The following is a 23,439-nucleotide window of genomic DNA, read 5'->3' on the forward strand; positions in this document are numbered from 1 at the left end:
AACAATTTTCCTTAAATCCGGACAGAAATGGCACGTTTTTTTGCCCAGTTTCGGAGACGTTCGAAACCTCGTTTGCTGTGATCGATTTTATGGTTGGGAGTCTCGACAACATTGCACGAAATTTTTACTCGAAATTATGAATTCTGAAGTTACGGGAGCTCGAGAAAATGTCTGCGGACGCTAAATTGGACGGTGCTCCAATATTTTTGGTAACGCAACTTCAGGGAACATCGACGAATGAGAACTAATGTTTCGCAGATTTCCTGCTATCTTTAATTTCCGCTAAAGTTTGTCGTTGACTTGATTTCCATGAAATCCTACGAGTGCTGTTGGGAATAAAGGAAGGAATTGCCCAGGTTCGGTCAATAAATTATATTTCAAGGACGGGTATTGTACGTATAAAAAATATACAACGCAGGCTTTATTCCACGAAATCTAAAATACAAACAATAATATAAATTCGTATTACGATTAGTATTTCACATTAAGGAAAGGGGACGAGGGAGGATTGTCTTCGGGAATATTTACACTTTGATCGAGGGATGGGGAGGGAGAATTCTACGAAATAATTCGTTGCGATGTTTTAGAATTTACGATAAAAATATGAATGGTCGACGATATTACCATATTTTTTATGACAAATAAATTTCAATTGATTTTCCAGACGTTGGTTAGGAATCGAGGAATAAAATATTGTGTTCGATGAGCAATTATAAGCATCGGCCACGTTCGTGGGTCTCGGAGTCTCCGTCAGTTGTTTGTCTCTGCGAGTTTTGGAGTCGATTTCTTCATCGTTTGCGATGAGATTTTAATTTTGATTGGAAAAACATAATTTCTACGATTTTTGTAGATTTTTTTCTTCACACCGTGTTATCGTCTCTCTATACGAAAAAAAAAATGGTAAGTCAATCTAGTTCCTCGGTCTTGCCCTCAACGGAACCGCTCCAGAAGGCAGCGGAGGGACACCCGGTGGCAGGTTCTCCTCTTCGGGCTCCGGGTCGTTTCCTCCTTCGGGAAGATCGCCACCGATGTTCGGCGGCGTCGTCGGTACGTCACAGTCCTCCGTTGGGGGGACGACGCATCTCAATGATCTTCTGTCGAATACCAACATTGCTGGACATCTCTGGAGACGCGGATAACCACCCTGACATTGCCAGTAACGGTTGCACGATTTTCCCAATGGCACGTTACCGTTCGGGTCCTCGTTGCAGAGAGCTGAAACGAGAAAAAGATCGTGAAACAATTGATGGTTGAATTGAAACGAAGATTTGAATTATTTCGTTCGTAAATGTCGTAGTTTTAGGCTTTCGGAGCTGAAATTCGAATGAAATCAGCAACCAACTCTCAATCGAGTCAGCAGCAAGGTTTAAAGTGTTCTATACCAAAATATCGTAGCCTCAGCCTTTCGGTATGATTCATTATCGTTTTATTTGAAAAAAATATATTTTCAGCACAAATCTCGAAGACTCGGTTCTAAATGATTGCGTGTAAACATTCGAAGGCTGCGAGCAAATTGAGAAAAATGAAATTCCCTCGTGAGGAAAGCTGCCAAGAATAATTTCGATGGAGCTACTATCATGAGTAGAAAAAGTAGTAATTAAGCTAGATCATGTCCGAAGTATTTTATGGGTGTCTAAATTGCATCAATTTTTACTCCATCACTAACCGAACCCCAAATTTCATTCGTCCCTCGCGAAAATGCTACAGTTTTTATGTGAAAAATCGCATTAGAAAGCGCAAAGGGAAAACACAAAGAAAAATGCATCGAGACAAAAGTATTAATAAAAAGACAGAAGGCTGTGACAGCAATGGGCCAAGCCAAGAAGAAACAAAATGCTGAAATAAACAAACGTGAGATTATACGAGTGCTCGTTACCAATTCCGTTAAATCTTTAACGTAACGTATTACTAGTAAGACAATCGTCTCAATTTTTTTTCCAGACCTTCCTTATAAACTTCGTTGTTATTGCGCACGTTTTTCATAAACTTCGCAAGCAGCCTTCATTCGTAATATATAAAGATGAACGACTTTGTGTATTTTTTAAATATTCAAACACGTTTATCTCAATAACCGATAAAACAAACCCTTTAAAATTTGATACGCGTGTCAGTCAACAGCCCATTGTAAATTTCAAGACTTTCTTAAGAAAATCGTTTCGTGCACGAACTACCTTAATTTCCTCCAATTCTGACTCGTGTAAACAGTTTTGCCCAATTGCTCGTAACATTCCATCACGAATAAGGCAGGTAATGAGAGAGGAATGAGCATTTATTAAATGAATATTTAATTAAGGGGCCGACGAGGAGTAAGCTGAGGATCCTACGTGATCGGACGGAGCACAGTTACGGCACTTTTGAATCGTGAAAGTATGTGTAGAAACAAAAAAAAGGGAATTTTTAAATGTCGTCTCGTTTGATGAATGTTAAAAGCGCTTCACACACCGCAGCGAAACAGCTAAATTCCACGAACATAACGTGGGACACAAACGTGTGTAATACAATCGGATGTCTGCGGAGGATATACATAATGATAATAAATGTTAAAGTAAAAGAAATAGAGAGGAAGGAGTGTCGAGGAGAACGTGTGTGAATTTTAATAAGCACGCCTCGTCTGTGCTTGCCGAGGGAAGGCCAGTGACTCCCGGTAGATGTGACGAGATTAGAAGGTGTGTTCGAGATTAAAAATTCCGATTTTCTTTTGTCATGTTCGCAGTTGCAACAATGCTCGCTGGAAAAAGTCAAACAATGTGAAAAGGAGTAATGAAATGGGAAGAAAAAATAGCGAAGAGGGCTCGACCGAATTCGTGTTTCAAAAAGTGTTTTGGAAACAGTAGCGATCGATTTTCCTTTTCAATATTTGCGTCGGCAAATCAACGCACTCGATCAAAATCGAGAAATAATCGTTCGTCGAACCGAGAGAAATCATGAAAAACAGGGAGAACTCGCAATATCGATTCAGAGAAACATAAATAATGGGGATACCGATACTCGCGAATAAGTTATCGCTCGATAGAGAAACCGGTAAAATGTTGACTCCGGAGGTCTCTCGAGGCCGCGTTGCCAGGAGACATTATGGGAGATCCTCGCGAGCCAGACTCAGATATGCGAAGAAGCACATTTGAAAAATTCCTATTAGAAAGTGAGAGTGGTTTAGATCTAGGAATTTGGGGAAGGACTGGCTCCTCGAGCCTGTGGAAGGAGACCTGTTTATTGAGTAATCAAAACGTGCGCGTATATCCAATGGGGCCCAACACGTAATGCTGTCTCATAAAATATGCAAAAATAAACTAATGGAGATAAATGAAAATCCGCGACTCGAACTCTTCGATTGCTGCGCGTTCATCTGCGTCAGGAATGAAGAAATTTCAAATTTTTCAAACTATTGATGATCAACTTTTACGATATTCGAGGGAACGAGACGTTTCCAGCTGTTCAAAGATCCCAGAAAACTTCAATGAAAAGACGTCCGAATTCGGAGACTCGAGCGGAGCCAGCGAAGCTGCTGAGGGAAAAATCGACGTTTAATCGAACCCAAAAAACTCACGATGCTTCTGGCATCCTTCAACGTTCTCAGGCCAGTCGCAAGACCTCGCTTTTTCGTTGTAGAGGAGTCCGCCGATGCAGAGCTGCTCGGTGGCAGTTCCGTTCCAGCACGTCCAGTACCTCGTGCAGGATGTTTCGTGGCCGAAGATACCGTAAAGCCAATCGCAGTGTTCGGCGCCGATGGGTGGATTCGCCTGACGTTTACCGTCGCAGTAATTCGCGCGCCACGGATAGTCGCAGCCTTCGGTTACGCCACGATGCTTCCCGGCGAAAACGAGACCGTTCGGACAGTCGAACAGCTCCGGACGGCCGCTCACGCACTCCCAGTAACGATCGCAGTAATCTATGTCACTGACCACCCGAGATTTCATCTGGCATGGATCCTCCTGCTGCTGCTTCTGGGCTCCGAGTCCTGCAGAAACGACGAATCATTTGAGATCGGAAAAACATGAACAAACACTAATCGATCGATCGTCGAAGAGTTTGATGAGCTCAAAAAATATGACTTTTCGGGTTACATGTCAAAATAACACGAAGACAAAATATATCACACGACAAAACAATACGATAACAAAATAACCTCATTTCAGTTTGTGTGGCGAATCGTTGGATGGGTTCGGAGCACTATCGACATATGATGAAAAAAATGATGAAATATGTACATCAACATTGTCCGATTTTGACAATTTTCACGTAATCTCGTGAAACGTTATTATTTGTATTATTTTTGTTATTTTGTCTTCGTGTTCATTTTTCGTGCTTCCATGTCGTCATTTTGGTTGGAAAGCTCTTCTTTTGGACGCTGCTAAAAGTGATATTCGTTTGTCAAAGATTATTTTCGTGTGAATAGATTTTATATGACAATGAATGGGGAAAAGCCGGAGCAGAAAGGAGAGTTCGCGTTCGAGTTCCAGAAGGACAAGCGCATTGAGAGATTCGCGATGTAATACAATCGTTAGAAGACAGTGATGGATATGGATTTCGAAGCGTTCGCGTGCTGGTATTTCGATGCCGCATTAATATCAGGAGTGTTGACAGATCGGGAACGAAGAACGAATCTGAATGGATCAAATTTCTCGTTACAATGTAACGAGCGACAGAACGTGCGGCCGTCCAATGATATTCGCAAATGGTTTAAGCGGCCAAGGAGCGACTGCGTGAGGAACGAAGACTCGCGTAAAAACGGTTACGTCACTCGCGGTACGATTCCGTGCGAGATTTAGCGACACGATAAAAAAGCATTTTTCAACGTTATTATTTCATCGGATAATTGCGGGCGTCCACGCAACTCCGACATCGCAATATTCGTGGCCGAAGATAAATGTGGAATGGTGCTGATGAATCAAAGTGTATGGGAAGGCTCATGAGAGAACGGTCTCAAGCAAAGGAAAACGAGATCGCGAGATATCCGGGGGAGTGTGCCGAGTGAAAGTCGACGTTCGGGGTAGCCTTGACCTCCGACCTTCGGCTCCATCATTTTTCATTTGTGCCTTAATGAATGTACCGTTCTGCGGTGTTGTTACGTACTCGATGCGTTAGACTCGCTTGGGACTCAAACATTCGAGGGATCCAGCAACAAAACATTTTCGGGAACCGCCCCAACGGTTTTTTCTCACACGAATTTGTTACTTGGAGCTTGGAGTTCTATTTTTTTGCTATGATTTCGGTAAAAGAAATGTTGGAATGAAAATGATGCGTTTTTTCGACGATCAAGCGTTCGAAATTCAACGATCTCGGACTTTACTAAAAACTTCGGTACCTCCAAGTACGATTGTAGAAAGCACTCGTTGAATCGCTCGCCTCTCGTTAGCCTCCTTATCGCGGCTCATCGATCAAACGAATTCGTGAGAGTTCAGTGAGAGTGAATAACGAAAGCGAATCGCGTGCGAGTCTGCGATGAAATTTCACGGGAGATACGCGGACGCTCGGTCCGTCTGAGCGCACACACTCAGTTTCTACTCCCCCCCAAAATGCTCATCGACCGGGGGCTCCCCGGTCGGAGAAAAAGTCGTAAAAACGCGTTAATTTCGTCACAAGTTCAGCCCAAAAACGGGTGAAGGGAGAGCAGCTTCGGAGGATAATTTGCAGTCAGAAAAATTGGAGCAATCGAAAAAGTGCGCAGAAAAATCAGCGATGCGATTTTTTCAGAAAAATAATTTCCGGTTTTTCCTCGCTGCAACGAACAATTGGCATTTTCATTGGAAATTTATTCGCATTTGATGCGGTCGTAATGCGCATGCGATCAATCGAGTTCAATAGTGAGACATTATCGTTCGAAATGAGCATTAGAAACTCCGTTTCCGGCGAACGATATCACGAAATTTAGTTACATTATGCATAAATCGTTGACCAATTTGAGATCTGCATGAAGCACGATACGAAATGAGCATCGAGTCGTGCAAAAGGAAACTGGCGTATAAACGCATTATCATATTTGGCCTGAGAAATGTATTCATTGTTCTGCGCTCGCGTGTGGTTTATTGTTCAATCAGTATCGAAAGAAACGAGTAAAAGCTTTCGTCCTGGATAACAAAGCCAAACGAGGAGCACTGCTCGAGGGAAACTTCGAAATCGGACTGTACGTGGCATCGAGAGTAAACGAAAGAACGAGTCAGGCTCGCTCGAACGTGACTCTCCTTTTCATTTTTTCATGTTTACTTCCATGCACGATTTTCCTATTTATCGTGCTAGATCGACGCGAAAAAATGAGAACAATCACTTGTAGATCAAATTCTGTGATCAAGTTTAACGAAGATTTATTACTCGAGTATTTTTTTGCCTTTCTAATAACGAGGGTAATAATCGTACATGACACAACGTCGATTAACGATCGACAAAAGTATCTGACGATAAAAAATGAAGTTTCATTCTCAAATTACCATCATTTTACGTGAACAATCGAGAACTGACGTGTCAGCAGATTATTCTACGTAAAAATCGTTGAAATTGCCTGGAATTGATTATTCGAAGACGATTCAACAAAATTCAATGACGATTCGATAAAACGATTCAAACAGTAAAAAGGCAAGATCGAGCGACCAGTCTCACTTCCTGCACAAGCCTGAAACCCTGAAAATACTCGGCGAGCTAAGCCGATTACGCTCGGATTCACCGTTAATCGATTAAGCCGAGCGGGACGTGCGGTTGTTCGTGCTCAGCGAGAAGATTGTCGGGACGCGGAGCTCCGAGGACCTTCAGTGGTAGAAAAAAATCTTTCCCCGTTTTCCAACTCGAGTGTCTCACTCGAACGACAATAATAAAGAATCCCAACGAATAAATCACGAGGTAGGAAAGAAAAATCACTGTTGCGATGTGACATTTCACAACAAACTCTGCCAAACGATTTTTTCTCTAATCACTTCCCATCTTTTCGTTACTAGACATTTCCAGGGTTATCCGACAAAGAAAAAAAGAAAAAACGCAATTGAGTGAACCGTTTAGAAAATTTGGAGAAATCCTGTTTAGCCAATTGCCTGAGGACGAAAACCTGTTCATTGCAAAATGAGCCGAGGCATTTTCCTACGAGCAATTATTCCAGAGTTTCTTCTCGAGGATTTCGTTCTCGAAATATGTTTGTCTTGCCCTATAATTTAACCGAAATTGATCAATTAGTAATGCGTCGTTGTCAGGGTGGCTCGAAACATTGAAAAGAATGTCCCAAGGCTGTAATAAATTTGTTTGAACTTTTACAAAGGCAGTTCTCCCAAAGGCTCGAGTCTCGAGCAGCTCTGCACCCAGAACTTTTACTTACGCCTGGAAAAGCCCAGGGGCTATGACGCGAAATACTCGTAGTAGAAAGAGCTCGAGGAATGCACACGAATCAGAAGCCTTTTCGCAGGCCTTACTCGTCCTTCGGTCCATATATTTATGCATTATTATTTATATATACGTAGAAGAGTGAACTTAAACGTATTTACGTATGGAACAAGCACTTGAGAAGCAGGGTGAGGTCCCCGGGAGATTACGCAAGGCCCGCCGGTCTTTGGACTATTCAGTGCTTAGCAGGCTTACTTTCCCTTCCTTTACGACTTTGTAAACGAGCCGAGAGCGTACGTACGGTGTAACGGGTATGGCGTTCCTTACTGTACATGCCCGTACTATCTATGGGCAGTACAAGCCTCACAAAAAGCTAGGAGGAGAATCAAATTTACTTCTCGCGAGTGGCGAACCTTAATTTGCGGGCTTCATATTCTTGCGAAAGGTTCGTTGGGTTCGTTCCCGACGAAGGAGGAACGCCTGGGGGGAATGCCGATGGCTTTTTTGCCTTGTGACCAAAGTTGTGAGAGCTTTTAAAACGCTTTTTGGAGTAATTGGAAAAGTAGGAATGTTTGGGAGCAGAAGATGGTTCATCGGCTTTTTCCAATCTCATCGCACCGATGATCAGCGAGTTGGAACGCCGATGAGGAGCGGAGAAGTGAAGAAAAGAGCGTGGAGAAAAACAAATATGAACATTCCCAGGTGGGAGGAGAGTAAAAAGGATGCGAAACGGGAGGGGAAAAAGCGAGGAGTAAAGCAGAGAGATAAATGCTACGTGGCTGTGACGAAGGTGAGGCAATGCCCCGCCTTCGATTCCTTCCGTAAAGTGCAACGTTCCAACGTCACCGTTCGCAGCGATAAAATCGCGTGGCTCCAAAGAACCTCAGGCTATTTAACAAGATGCTTAATGTATGTGTGTGCGCGAGCGCAATCTCGTGGGATAGACGGCGTTGCTATCGGCACGGGAGAGTTTCGACTTTCTTGCATTTCGGTTTTTATTATGTGTCTTTTACAAGCATCGTCTCTTTCCGGTAGCGCGGTTGTAGGAACGTTCGAGCAGCCACGAGGGGGTGAGAGAACACTTACCATCGAGCCGAAAGGTAAAAGTTTCCAAGTGAGAGTCAGCTCAATGCACGGATGATTAGATCTACGATTTTTCCCGGAGATACCATTTTATTTTCTCTCCCCCCCCTGCCCCTTTCAACTGCCACCCGAGATGACTTTGCTCCGAGTTTTGTTTCGAACCACTCGAAAATCAGTTCGTGACGCAACTGTTTGTTTACTTGTCGAAAGTTACGAATCCTCGAGACCATTTAACGACGAATAGCACTAAAAACTTGCGTAACGATTTCTGTAGCAGGGAATCGAAAGATTCAATTCGATTTTTCAAGCCTCGTCCCATTTCGGAGTGAAAAACGATCGACGTTGCTCAATTTTCAGAGTCATCGGGCCTCGAACGAACTTTGAGAGCCAACGTCTGCGCGTTGCCTTGAGAAGAAATCTTTGAGAAAAAGTGTGCTGAAAACTGGCTAGAAGCCGAGGCTAATTGATCGAATGAGCATGAGCTCGTGACACGCGATAATTCAAATTGAGTCTCGCGATCGTAACTACGGTCATGATGAGCATGATAATGACGATGATTTCGTTCTAATGGCTCGCAACGATCGTTCAACCGCAATTGGAATAGGCGACCGGCCGGGGGGGATCGAGGAAATGGCGTTGATCCGCAGCTCTGTGCCGGGGAAAATGACTAATTGCGCGCTATTATCGAATGGACTGGATTTGCCACCCTGGTTACGCACGCACGGAGCGAGAATTAACGTACTTGATGTATTTGAACGGCTGTCTCGTTGAAGGTGTGAACAAGGAAGATAAGAGAGAAAGAGCGATGAGAGGGCGGCCAGGGGAGGGGGGGGGGGTGGAGGGAGGGAATGAGAAAGAGTGAGTGAACCGGCAGTTGAGCTACTTTCATATTTTCACTCGTACTCGTACACGGGAGAAAGTACGCGCTCGCGCGCACCCGCGAGATGTGTGAAACTCGTCGTTGTCGTTGGGGCCATGTCCGCCGTTTTTTTTTCCTCGAAGATGATCGGGGCTTTGGTATCGAAGGCTAAATTTCACTCTGCCATTAATAAGAGATGTTACACATGATTGATTTGAGGGGAAAGTTCATCAAACTGTTATGAAAGGAAATTTTAGTCTGTGCAATAATCCGGATTGATGAAACGTTGCGATTTTATTGGTTGGATCGAATTCATGATCGTTTTGCTGTCTAAATGAGTCGTTGATGGCGAACGACGTTTTTGATTGATCGCGAGTACGCGAGGGGAGAAATTCATAATTTCGTGTTGTCAAACAAATTTTGTGGAGGATGCTCCGAGGTTGGTGGGCCGGAATTTCGTGGGAATATTGAAGGATTTATTTTTTGTGTTGATGCAAGAGACACACACGGCGCGCCAGGGTTAATCGAGTGGCAATCGAATCGTCAAAGTCATCGTAGAGGCTCTACGAATCGAGGAGCATGAAAAAGCACGATCGAGGCCTTCGATGACTTCGACGATTCTGTATCTACTCAAACGATCACTCAAACCAAATGACAATCCGCTGGAAGCAGCATGAATCTCGTACGGTTATAATGAAACACCGATGAAAATAGAGCCGTTGATTGAAGAAAAATTGACTCACCGTGTGCAGCCACGAGGACCAGGAAAATCGAGATGGCTCGGGACGATCTCATCCTGCAGGCTGCTCGATGTCCTTGGCAGGTAGAGTGTGCTCGTGCTTTTTAGTCGTTTGTTCGAATGAAGGAAAGAAACCTTCCACCATCAAACGAACAGTCACGATGGGGACGAACGATAGCAAAGGGATTTAAATTAACAACAACAGCAGCAGCTACAACAACAACTTCTTATTGTTGTTGGACGTGAAGCAGCTTGTGAGAAGACCGAAGAAGCTTTGCTGATGGGTTTTCGTGTCGGGACTGGTCACTGGGAGAGGCCTTTGGCTACGGGTCTTATATGAGCTCCCCACTCTCACGACAATCCTGTTGCTGCTGCTGTTGCTCGCTACGGCTGCTGCTGCTGCTGTTTCTGCCTCTGATGTGTTTCACTAGGAAGGCCCCCATGGCTCCTTCCAACGCATACGTATATACACTGCTTCTTCTATTCTCGGGCCTCCTAATGCCTACTCCCCCGTCGTTGATCCGCGCTGCTGAGGCCTCCAGATCTTTCTCATTGATCGGCCGCTTCGTCTGTGTGAAAATAGAAGAAAAGAAATTACATTAATGGGAGAGATAATCGAGGGAAGTACGGGAAGTTACGATTCACCTATGGATCTAATTGAATATCTCACTTCGAGAAGAGCTCGCGCCGAAGGAAGATGGAATATTACGCCTCGCTGACTGGAGAACGAACTTTCGTCATTTTTTGTTTTGTTTTGTTTTTTTTTTTTTCTGTTTCATTAAAATGAGGCTTCGTTGCTCAACTGATCGTCGAAATCTTTTTAATGTTCGGAACGCGACTCGAGCATCTCGTTGGCACCGAATTATTTTCGATCGGCGAATCAATGGAAACATTAGAATTGACTGGCGTCGGGATCCGCGACCGATCGAAGTCGCACGGTTTTTTTTCTCGTTTGCACAGAAAGGCTTTATCATCGCGAGGGTGCAAACCAGTTTGGATTCGTGTTTTTCTCATTCGGCGAGGCTCAACTTTGTTTTCATCGATTTTTCTTCGCTTTTTGACTCTCGGAGGAAGCCCGCAGGCCCTTGACTATCTCAACAATTTGATCGGCGACGGTGCACCGCGAAATGAACTCTTTCGAAACTGTGCGCTGGACGCAAAACGCGCAGCTGGACGATGGTCGGCACTAGTGGAAAAATCGATCTCGCCTCAGACACGTCACGCCTGGATACTCCGAGGAATCCTGCGGGCGTTAATTTGTCCATGAACTCCGATCGATATTCCTCCGTTTCGATCTCCCTTCGGAACACTTTACTCAACTTTTTCCTCTTCCTTTTTCCCCGGGAGGGATAGGAACGCGTTGACCGAGACCCTTTTTCGTAGCTAACGAACAAGTGCAAGTCAGTCTGCTGGCATTGAAAATATTCGTTTCATCTGCTGCTCCGGAGAAAATCATGATTTTTCAATTTTTTCTCTTATTTTCGCCAGAATAAATGGTTAATCGTTCTACGCTTCGTTCTGGATTTCCATTGTTATGAAATAAAAGGCGAGGAAGAGAAAGAAGAAAGAAAAAGTTTGAGTGACATTCGCGCAATTATGAAATGCCCGAACGCGATAAAAAATTGATGAACGTTTTATCGCCAAGCTCCGGACGAAAGTCCCTCGTGGCAAAGCCATGACTAAATATCCGCGACGACGTCCGAGCCAGAATGGGAGAAATGGTGTAAGAAATATTCCGTTTCGTAAAAAAAACGCAAATTTTCAAGAGCTCTCGACGCCGCGAGATTTTCTTGCGAGATTTTTTCTAATTGAACGCCTCAAGCCGGCAAATTAAATGAGTTCGATTCGCGAACGAGCAACGGTGGTTTATTCACTGCACGCGGCAAAAAGCCGATCGTGAAGTTTAATGCCGCTGCAAAAGTGGGAAGCTCGAGGCTTCCTAGAAGCGTATTTTCACACGATGAGTCGGTGGAAATGAAGTTGATAGCTCAATGAACTTTCCGGCATACAAAACTCGTTTATTTTGCCTCTAGAAAATGTTGAACTCTCGGAAAGCGCGGCACGAATAAACGAAAAAATTCGTCGTTTTTACAAGCATTGAAACATCTGCGATTCTCCTCGCTATTAGAGCTCATTGCTCTTCGCAGTAAATCTAAATTAATGAAAATAAACGAAATTCTCATTAAATAAAATCAACAATTTTATCGACGTTTCTATATCAACCGGTTGATTATTATTCGCTACGCAGAATACACAAAATGAACGATCATCCGATCTCTAGTTGGCATAGAAATCGTCGATTTTCTCTTCATTCGGATGAGTAATATTGCTCCATTTCGATTTCTTCTTCTCCTCAGAGTAAAAAAATACGCAACATCGTCGTGCGTGCACGTTCACATTTTTATTGAGGATTATTAATTTGCGACAGGGCTGAGCGAGTCGAAAAATCATTTAAAAACTCCTTTTCTACAATTTGGCCATTTTCCTATAACAAAATTTGATTTTTCAATTTTTTTAATCATCGTAATCGATTACCAAGGAATTGTTACCCCTAAAAAGTCTCGTTGCAAGATCAACTCCGTGCATTCATGGATGAAATAAAAAACGTTTTGAAAAGTCCAAGGTGTCCCATCGTAATGAAAAGAGTGTGACTTTCTTGCAGCATAGATTACGTAGAAATTCGTAGGTGATCATGAGCACTAAAAATGTGAGCTGTAAAGTGATGAATGGCAGAGGGGAAGGAGCCTGTAGAAAATTGTCTGGTTTCACAATCTTTTAGCAGGATCGTCCTATTACCGCTGGCTTTTGAGTAAACATTCGTAATGGTCCGAGGCCCGGATGTTCGAGAGATTTTGTGGGAGCATCAACGTCCCTGGGGGCAAATTTTGTTCTGGCAATTTGGCAGTCATTGAATCACCGGATGAGACCAAATGAGTTTCCAACGATTATTTTCCGACTGTGTAATTTTTGAGCGTTCTCGGATTTCTCAATTTCATTATGCGCTCAAGATCGAACGTTGGATTGAAACTTTCAGCTTTTTAAAAATATTTTTTTCGAGATTTTTATTGAAACAGACAAGCAAATGCAGTTTTTCAAGTCCTCCCTGCTCGTTCGCAGGTTCCAATGAATCCGGAGTGATTTTTAGTAATTATAAGAGTAAAGCAACGACTCGAGCCTCTACCAGAGACTCGTCGCTCGACTTATTCTCGATCTCGCTCTCTCGTTCACCGTTCGAATCTGTGAGAATAGTCACAAGAGGAAATAGGATTCACGAGCTAAACAATGGTACTCGGAGTTTCGAAATCTCAAAAGCGTTAAGCACGCGGTGCAGCGCCACAACTTCTGTAGGTCGACTCAGCATTGTGCGCAGCTCTCAAAGTGGCGTCTCCGGAAAAGTTGGCAAAAACTGGCACACACCGAAGAATCAAACGGGTTCAAATTCCTGCATTGGATTCATCTTTCTTGAGGAAAAAAGTGCCGCAAAAGTTTTTGCGATCGTAGAATAATCCACAGCGAAATTTCTCCTTAATTACGTTTCGGAGAATTTCTTGAAAAAACCGCTCCCTCGAGGTGCATGTTCAGCCTGCAAAGTTGAATTGGGCCTGCAGGGAGCGCGTTATCACTCGATCGATAAATTGATTTATGAAACAATGTTTATTGCTGGCTTATCGTACCTGACACGTGTACTTGGCTACGTTACATTTGAAGTATAATACACTTAAAAGACTCGTCGCTCCACGGAGAAAAACGCCGACGTACGCGCGAAGGTAAAATTAAAAGTGAGAGCGTGTACGAAGCGTTATAAGCCCGCGGGGTTCCAGGGCGGAGATAGCGCGACGCAGCAGCCGAGCGCGCGTTGTACTCTCGTCTTTTTTCAGTCTCAACTGACCGTTAAATTTACGGGTCGTTAAGAATTTTCGAATGGCTGACCATGAATTCTCGAGCCTCTGACACGGGCGTGGGCATCGCGAGAGCTCTGAACAAACGTTTAAGAAAACATTTGGAGAAGTGCATACGCGGAGGTTTGTTTAGCTACGTGTGTTTCGTGAAAACACCAATTAAATGCCTTCTTCGGTGTTACAATCGGCGTTTAAAGCTTCTGAGAAAATTTTCATCGCTCGAATAAATCACGATGCAAGATAGACGCGGATTTACATCGACGAGCACTGTCGTGTCGATAAAGTCGCTTTCGTGCTTATCTCGCCGCTGAATTTATCGACTGCAAAATGTCTCGAGTTCCATTTATATACCAAATTTCAAATTCCATTTAAATTATAACTACCGAAAGTGTTTCCATCGCGAGGGCTCTCATCTTTGAATAAATTTTGCTCGACAAAATGCAGCTTCCAAAATAAATGGACCACGAAACAGCGTCTCTACTATACTTTTTTCAATGAGAAAGGAAGCGCGTGGGTTTGGAAATATCGAAACGAAAAGAATGATTTTTACGAATAATGAGAAGCCACTGAAAATTTTCACTTTCTTCACTTCGCTACAATCAATCGATTACCGAGATTCGCCTTCCTCCTTGGAAAGTGTTCGACACCGATGCAATGCTGCTTGCCTGTTTTCAGGGGCCACGAGAAAGCGGGGACCCAAAAATGAATTTATTTACTTCTAACATAAAGCATCTGCGATTATGTTATTTACAAAAAATCGTTGAATGGCAGAGGCAACAAAAAATGTGTATTTTCCAATAAAAGCAGAACGAGAAAAATGCATTATTCGTACGTGTCGAAGCCATGCTTCGAAAAATTGGTTTTCATCCCTAAAATTTTGGAGAAAGCTTTAAGAAAAGTGTCCGCGATTTGTCCTAACACGAAAGCGTTATACTTTGGGAGGAGTCTCAGTATCGATATTGTCGTGGCGAACAAATGTTGCAGCACCTCCGGCCAAGCTTTTTTGTCATGAAAAAAAAAAAGAAAAAATCGTGTACTGAAAAAACAAAATTGCCAAACATCGACCCAGGGTTGGAGTCTCGCTGCATTTTTGGAGGATGCGAAACGCAAAAAAAGTGCATCGAACCTCCCGTAATGTACACTTTTACAGGCACAAAAGGGGGAGTCGCCCCGAAACACGATCCTGCGGTATCACGCTACATTTCACAGGAGGCTAAGGTCGACAGTCTCGCTGCACGAATGCATCTTCGATCTTGAAATTCTCCGTGGAATTTAAAACTCGTTGAAAAGCAATCGACTCCCGCTCGGTCGTTTCTCCCCGCGTCTTCTCGTTTCGTTCGAAAAAATCGTTAGTCCGTTCGTCTCCACGCGTCGATTATAAAGAATGTCGATCGAGCGAGTATCTGGAAATCGGGAGAGGAAAAAACTGAGGAATCGTCTGATAAAACCAGCGCGGAATTCGCTGAAGTGGGAGAATTACGTCAGCGAGAAAATGCACGAACACGTTGGAGGATCCTCGCCAAAAAACGACGCCACGGAGCCCAATGCACCCATCGAACCCAGGACCGACCAGCGTTACGAGTTTCCTGGAAAATTCATAACCCGAGTCCTCGATGTTTCAACGTAAACGGAGCGACGTACGTTTATGCTTATTTTGGATAACGAGCCTCCGAACAGCACCACCGTGTCACGCACTCGTATTAGCTTTCTAATAGGAATGTAACTGGACTTTGGATAGCGCCGGAATCTATCACTGAAATACTTGCGATTAATATCCTGCTCGAGCTGATCACTGTCCGTTGATTCGGCGAGTTGCTGTAACAGCGATTCGCACCGGAGCAGGCTTGTAACAAGATTTACAAGTTTAACAGGCTCCTTCGAGCTGCTGATTCTAATCCTGGGATCAGCTCACATTTCCAGGCTTCTTAACACTCTGATCAGGATTGTCCGTCGAGCAAAAACGTCACTACTTTTTGCGACGACATTTTTGACGTGATTAGCTCTCGAGGCTCGAGTGCGATCGACTCTTGAATCGTGTTACGCAAGAGCGTCTCTCCGCCGTGGACATTTGCATTCATTTTTCATGCCTCGTGAGGAACGAAAGAAGCACATTCGACATCTGTGATGAACACTTGCCGAGTTTTCTGAAGGAAACGATCGACAAATAAAAATTGGTGTATGAGTTAGCAAATATCAAGAGGTTTGCTTTGGGCAGATTAAATTGTCGGGAATAATCGATGCTCATGCATTTTTCTGTTAACAGAGCTCTGTGTTGACACAGTGACGGGATTTCTGGTTCGAATATTCCGTGATTGCATTGCTGGTCTCTGGCTAAAAATTAGGCGTATTTGCTTGTGGCAGACGACACGAAGCTGGCCCAGTTTAAGGAAGTCGAGGCATTAGAGTTAAAATAATGTCATCGCTTTTAAACCGATTGCATCTTATAAAGTGAAGTGCGTAAAAAAAAAATCAGTTAAATTTTCAGACAGTTTAGGAGCGTCGTTGCTGAGAAAAATCAATAACAATTTGGGCCAAATAACATGTAACCTTATGGAAGTCAAGACACATTCAGTGATATCTCCGTTAAAAATGATGCTAAAAATATGAAATTTTTTGGGCAACATGAACAAGGCTTGCTGAATAATGTCAATTTTTTCAGATTTATTAGGAGACTTGCTGAGATTATATTAATAATAGTATCTGTTTCCTGGGCAGTTTTTTGAGTCTAGGATCATCACCGTCCGTCTTTTCGACTGAGCTTTCACCAGTTTTTCGTCTTTTTTTCCCAACTCTTCTTCAAAGTGTATGAAACATTGGCAAACTGTAAACTGGCCTAACTTTTGAAAGGTACAGGTCATAACTTTTGGGTAAAATAAATGACTGTACGGCCTCAACTTCCTTAACAGCAAGTTTCGCTCACTCGCGTAGGTTTGTTTCGAGCGAAATAATTGCAAAGCTCTTTTTTCCCAGTCAATATTTCGAAGATATTAATTTATTAAGTTTTTAGCTACGATTGGAGACAAGAGTCGTTGAATGTGTGCGATGCATTATGATTCTGATACCGGGCTTGAGAGAATCGTGTTTGAACCAGGGGAGCAAAGACCCTTAGGCCTTGACGGGCTCGTAAGGGCCGACGTCATTCCTCGGCACGCCTTTAACTCTTTTTCTTCCTTTCTCTCTTCCTCGGCTTGTGTTCATGCCCTTTATTCCTTTATTTATCCTTAGTTATGCCTGGCTTGTTTTCTTCGATGTTCATCTTTCTTTATCATTCAATCTTTCCTTCCCTTTCACTCGTCCTTTCGTTCCACCTCCGTTCCTCTGCCAAGAACTCGCATTCGCGATATTTCCAGACAATATTACAGGTACTAACGATCAAGGCAATCGCTCGATCGAATAATTGACTTTTGAGTATTAATAACGAGAATCCTGCGTCGATATTAAATTAATTATTCGACGCGTTACCGCATATTTCTTCATTACACGAGTGCGCTTGACGTCTCTTGTTTTATCCTCGCAGCCCCTGAGTTATTCCCTTCATTAGGACATTTAGCCGGCACAGTTCACTGTTGGATACTCGTGAGTTAGCACCGCGCATCCTGCACCAGCTTCGCCTCAACAGCGGGGATTCGAATTATCGATAAATTTCAAGATTTACGAGCTTCGGGGGCCATTTGATATTTAAAGTTGTTACGCGTTCGGTTCGACTGTTGGACTCGCGGTACCTACCGCGTAAGCAAATTGTTCCTTCTCTCCGTTGCTTCTTCTCCGTCCCTCTCCCTCGTGCATCCCGACTTCCTTCGCATTATCCGTTCCGTTTAAATTATTCTCCCCCTCTGCGAACTCGCTCTGCTCTTTCTGTTGGCTCTGGTAAAAATGAAAATGGTTATCGGCTCTCGGCTCTCCCGGTAGCCCTTTTACGTCTCTCAAATTTATTTCAACAACCGCGCAATTATGCTCGCTCCCCGTTCGACGTGGTTACGCTTTGGCTCACTGCGCCTAAAACGACTACCGAAACCGACCGAGAATTATTCGTTTCGTGTGAGCGCACCATTTTTTCGTCGAGTTCTCATTTTGCTCTGATCTTACCAGAAAAGTGTTTAACGAGAGGACGAAAAAGCGAGGAAAATCGAAAATTCATTTGCTCCCCTGCCGTATTTTCTCTTCGGTTATTGCTGTCGAATCGAAAAACGGGGATCGAGGAGAGTTTCGAAGCGTAGGACGACGCTTGAGAGGAAAAAACTAAAAATATCCCGCGATCGTGACGAGGGTCCCGGGGATTCGATCTCCTCGCACATTCTCGCTGCTTCCCGTATTTCCTCGATTTCTTCGACGCCGCTCGACTTATCGAACTCGTGCGAATTTATCGCTTGCGGATGAGGAGCCGCGGAGCTTCGGATAAGAACTCGAACGATGACCTCCTGACGTCAGCAAACACTTGGGACGACTTTTCAAGCACTTCCGGGGACGCAGCAAGCTCGGATTGTCCAGTTATTTAAACTGCTTCGAGCAATGCACTCTTCCATTGCACGCGTATTCACATTTTTCTGTAAATTAACATTTTCTCGAAGCCCTCCCGGGCTGAAGGATCAGAAACTTTCGTTCTGCGGATCGAATTTTCACTGAAAAGTTTCGAGCCTCTTTTACGAAATAATGCTTCACCGCGTTGGGCTCAAAATTCTCGAGGACATTCGAAACAGACTCTGAAAACGCCCGCCTTAAAAATAGCCGATGACGCACCTAAACGACTGGAAAATATCGAACTATTTCAACTCGATAAAAATATAACAAAAAAATATATCATTTTGCGCTACGCTACATCATTGTCACTAGAAAATATGGGAAAAACCGTTATTAAGAGCTCGAATTCAACAGACAACGACTGTTCCTCTGGTAACGACGCATTTATCATTTTAAATGTTATTTGGACACGTGCGTCGAACTCCCGCATGTTGCGCGATGATTAAAATTGGAGCAACGAAACCCATTGATTGACAACTCACCCGAATCCATCTAGAGTCAGTAGAGTTTGTCCCCAAACGATTGTGTTCACATCGATGGCACTTCGTCATTCCATTAAATTCAGGCCTCAATATTAATAGAATTATCTCAATATTTAGCCTCAAACCATTAGCATAGAAAATTCATTCTCGTATCTGGCACACTTCGAATTTGCGAGTATATAAACTGGTCCCCCAGCGGTTGGGCTACCCCAGAAGTGGACTCCAAATATTCGTGAACTCAGTTATCAGTGCGTGTCTCGACTGAACAAGCCCGCAGAATCGTAAGTTAACGACAGTTTGTTTCAACGTTACATATTCAAGTTCGTAGTCTCATTGATTTCAAAGTAATGAGACTTTGACAGAGAGTGAAAAAGCTTAATGGAATCGAGCATTAGATCGACTCTTTTGAGAAGAGTGAGATAAAAGTGCCGACGGCCAAGGCGAATCGACGAAAACACTCCAAAATAATGCTTCATCTCTTAGCACGATCAGAGTGATCGATAGTTTTTTTTCAGACTGTTACTAGCGATGAAAAAGTTTGAATTTTTTTTCAGCGACGATGTTCCGAGGCACGATCTTTTTGCTGGCATTCTCGGTGGTCCTGACCAGTGCAACGGCCTCGGTAAGGCGATCGTGGATTTCAATCACGAGTTGAAACTTTATGACAATGAAAATGAAATGGTTTCTTTTGTGAAATTTTTCTAACAGCCCGAAATAGTCAACGGATTTAAATACCAGTGCCAGGCTCGAGGTCCTTACGTAGGAGCTTGCTCCGTGAGTGCCTCGTTTACCGCGTCTGAGAATTTTGCCACGACTTTTTATTGAGAAATGTGTCTTGAATAATATCGTACGCTTTTTAAGGCTCTTGATAACGTCGTCAACGGTGGATTCGCATGCAACAACCTCGTGTGCGCCAAATATATCTCAGAAAACGTTTATGAAGGCGTTCCCACTGGTCCTGCTTTGGACTACACCGAATGCGGAATAAACAAAGTGAGCATCTCAACATCGTGAACAATTGAAGCTTGAAACGTTTTTAACGGAAACGGCAATTGAAATTTCGATTGCTCTCCGTTTTTGATATTTTTATTCTATTTCATTCTACTTTAATTTCCTCGACTTCGGGTGACGTGTCGACCCAATATAATGACTTGACAATGCGACTGACGCGACTCAATGTTTTAGCTTTGCAAACGAGGCTCGTGTAAACGCGTCGGACGGAACAAAGTTCCATTCCAACTAGGACCTGGTCTTGAATACATTTGTAAGTCACCTGTGCAACCAGCGCCCGTTAAACGACCCAAAGTCCAGAAGCGAATTCCGGAGAAAATGGTTCAATCAAAAAAAAACCTGCCAAGCCCTGGAGCCTAGAAAAGTCAATGGTGGAATCGACTCGCCGAAAATGTATTCTGAAATTCCTTCGAGTTTCTCATTAACTCTATTTTCATATAAAAGAAGCATTAAATTGCTCACGCCGGTGTTCAGTGTAAATATTAATAAATAAAATATCGAAATGTAATAAATTGAGGTGGGGATAAAACGTTAGAATGACTTAAATTTCGAACAGCTAAAATTTCGAGTTGTTATAAACTTCGAATGATAATATGGAGACTGATCAATTCGACTAGAGCTTTGAATGTCGATAACAAATTAAGTAGAAACTTCAAGGTTCGAGGCACGTTTACATCGAAAATAGAACTTAACGATCGCCCATGGAACGAGGACTGAAATATTGATTTTCCGAAAATTCGAGTATCACTCTTCGATTCATAAATTAGTGCGATCAGCAATACTGCGAATATTCACTTTTTCGAAAATATAATAACGAAAGAGCAAATATTACCGAGGTTGAAATACTGAAACGCCAAAAAGTCGAAAATTCGAACGAACAAAATGAAGCAGTGCAATGGAGCTCAAAATACACGCGTCTCACTCACTCACTTATTCAGACCGGTGATCTCCAATTTCAAACATCGCCATTTTGACATTCGCCTTTTCGAGCCATCGCTATTCCGCATATCCAAGTTTTATAGGCTCGAAAAATTCACATTCGATTTTCTCCTACTCTATTTTCTCTGGTCTATCAATAAAACAATAACTCTCCATTTTTAATTCGAAAATATGAACTTTTGACATTCGTGTGGTCTGTTAAAATTGCTCTGGAAATGAAAACTATCGAATTTTCGAGTAAATACGAATTCAAAGAAGGAATATTCGGTTAAACGCGTAATTTGCTGAATAGTCGATCGCAAATAAGAACTTCGAATAACTTATTTTTCTCCAATCTGATATCACAAATTAAAAAATTTGTCAATATCGACCGTTCGAAAATTTGCTTATTTTACATACTCAACCCTGCCCGGTTTTTTAAGGTTCTATCATCAGTTTCATTGCCCTTTTTCAAAATTCCTTCAATACAATTTCAAACAATAAACTCGTTGTGTAATGGAGATGGATGTGCAGCGCAATAACGAGTTTTATGTCGCTCACGTTTCAGAGCCCCGGATTGAAACGTTGAGCCTCGTTATTTTATGAGACCGCGAGAAGGACGAGGACGAGGAGCACACGATATAACTTTATTCCTGTCGAGAGATCTATATATATATGAGGAATTCAGGAAGATCGGGAGACCGCACGAAGGTAAAAAGATGCTGGCGGGAAGGCGAAAACCGCCGAGCTTGTGAGGTATTATGTACACATCACTGCGATATCGGAGAGCCGCTAAGTGCCCCGCCGTGTAAACGCGCGCATCGAATTTATTGGATGATCGAGGGCCGAGGACGTGCGAGCTGCTTACACCTACACGATCCATAATTCCATTATCAAATTATCACACGTCAAAGGTGCCACGCGAAATCAAAATTTTATCGTATCTTTCATATCCTTAATAATGCTATTTAATGAAGGGACAAAATTGCTCAAGGATAAGCGACGAGGATTTCTACGAAGTAAAAAATTTTATAGAAGGATCAACGGAGGCGCGAGGTCGTTGGTTTTTATCAAATTGTTTTTTAAGCCGTTTTTTTTTTTTATCGTTGAACACGTGGAAGTTCTGCTTGATCGACGACTCATTTTCTCCACTTTATTTGAATCTCAATGTTCCTTTTTGTCGTACGTTTCATGGGGTTTGTTTCAATATGTGATTCGTCAAAACTTTGAGGGCTTTTTTGTGCTCTTGTTTTGCTCAAGGCTCGTACTTTCTGCCTGTGTCGGAGCCTCGACGATTTTTCAAATTCGCGATCTTTAGAATGCCTCTGCTCGGTCGTCGCTGGAATCTTCCTAGATCCTCCGACAGCTGGGGCCGCTTGAGAGTCCAGCCGAACGAAGAAGAAACGAAGAAGAGATGCGAGAGGCTGTAAAAGCGAGAAGGGAAGAAAAAAACTTTGCTGAAGACCGAGAAACGAAGGAGGCAGAGAGAGAGAAACGAGAGACTGAAGAAATTCGGCGCGATCGTTTTTCGCAGAAACGCGACGAGATATAAATTTGAAGATCCCCCGGCGATCGGACACGCTCGAGATTTTTCATGAGATTCTCGACTATCTCTTGTCCGCTCGTTCCTCGTGCGAAAACGTATCTTGAGCAGCTCGCAGCCGAGGAACGTCGCTCTTTATGATTCCGACGATAAACAAGCATCGCCCCTCATTACCAGAGGTGATGGAATGCTGTTAATTAAACCTGAAGCTTTTAGTCCAGCGAAAATGACAGGAATTGGAGTAGGAAAAAACTTTTTAGCCGGGTGGAAACTTCCGGAAGAGCAAAAACCGAGAAAAAATTGTCCATCAAAAATTCCCAAGGAGCGTGCTTTTAGGGTAATTCATGCACGAAACAATTTTCTGAAGAAAATCTTGAAATTTAAACAGAGTTTAAATGAGTAGTCTACTGCCACGCATATCAAATTTTGGAGGGTTTGTTTTATCGGTTATTGAGATAAACGTGTTTAAATATAAAAAAAATACACAAAATCGTTTATTTTTCCATAATACGAACGAACGCTTCTTACGAAGTTTATGAAAAAGCATGCAATAACAAACGAGTATATAACGAACGTCTGGGAAAAAATTCGAGACGATTGTCTTACTAGTAGTAAAAATATATTACGTTAAAGATTGAACGAAATTGGTAACGAGCACTCGTAAGCCTCGCATTTGCTTATTCCGGAATTTTGTTTCTTTTTGGTTTTCGCCATTCCTGTCGCATAGCCTTCCGTCTTTCTATTAATACTTTTTTTTCGATCCATTTTCCATTGTGTTTTCCCTTTGCGCTCTCTAATGTGATTTTTAACATAAAAAACTATAGAATTTTCGCCAGGGACGAATGAAATTTCGATGACTCGTAATGTCATTCGCCAAAAGATGAGTCGAAAAAATGTACTTACAATTTCGAATTTAATGGCATGAATTTGAAGTGATAATATCTTCAATTAGAAAGTAAAAAATCGACCGAATTTAAACACCCATAAAATACGATCCTTCTGGCATGATCTACCTTCACTCCATCTAAAAAATCAGAGAATAAATGTCCCCCGGAATGATCGTTCTCCGCGAGAAGAATAATCTCATT

At 42.9% G+C, this 23,439-nt stretch overlaps 2 protein-coding genes across 2 annotated transcripts; one reads left to right on the forward strand and one right to left on the reverse strand.

Annotated features, from left to right (window-relative positions):
- Positions 1-388: 388 nt before the first annotated feature.
- On the reverse strand, positions 389-10,299 carry LOC122410805 (protein obstructor-E-like). Its single transcript, XM_043419244.1, has 3 exons — positions 9,985-10,299; positions 3,545-3,955; positions 389-1,215 (listed from the first exon to the last, which is right to left on the reverse strand). The coding sequence occupies exons 1-3, from the start codon at positions 10,034-10,036 to the stop codon at positions 911-913; spliced, it is 768 nt and encodes a 255-aa protein (XP_043275179.1). The 5' UTR covers positions 10,037-10,299; the 3' UTR covers positions 389-910.
- Positions 10,300-18,936: 8,637 nt separating this feature from the next.
- Positions 18,937-20,424, forward strand: LOC122410808 (uncharacterized). Its single transcript, XM_043419247.1, has 5 exons — positions 18,937-19,160; positions 19,434-19,501; positions 19,588-19,653; positions 19,741-19,872; positions 20,065-20,424. Exons 2-5 carry the CDS (start codon positions 19,439-19,441, stop codon positions 20,248-20,250), a joined length of 447 nt encoding a protein of 148 aa, XP_043275182.1. The 5' UTR covers positions 18,937-19,160; positions 19,434-19,438; the 3' UTR covers positions 20,251-20,424.
- Positions 20,425-23,439: the final 3,015 nt, after the last annotated feature.

This window comes from Venturia canescens, chromosome 5 (assembly GCF_019457755.1).
Source record: "Venturia canescens isolate UGA chromosome 5, ASM1945775v1, whole genome shotgun sequence".
Taxonomy (NCBI): domain Eukaryota; kingdom Metazoa; phylum Arthropoda; class Insecta; order Hymenoptera; family Ichneumonidae; genus Venturia; species Venturia canescens.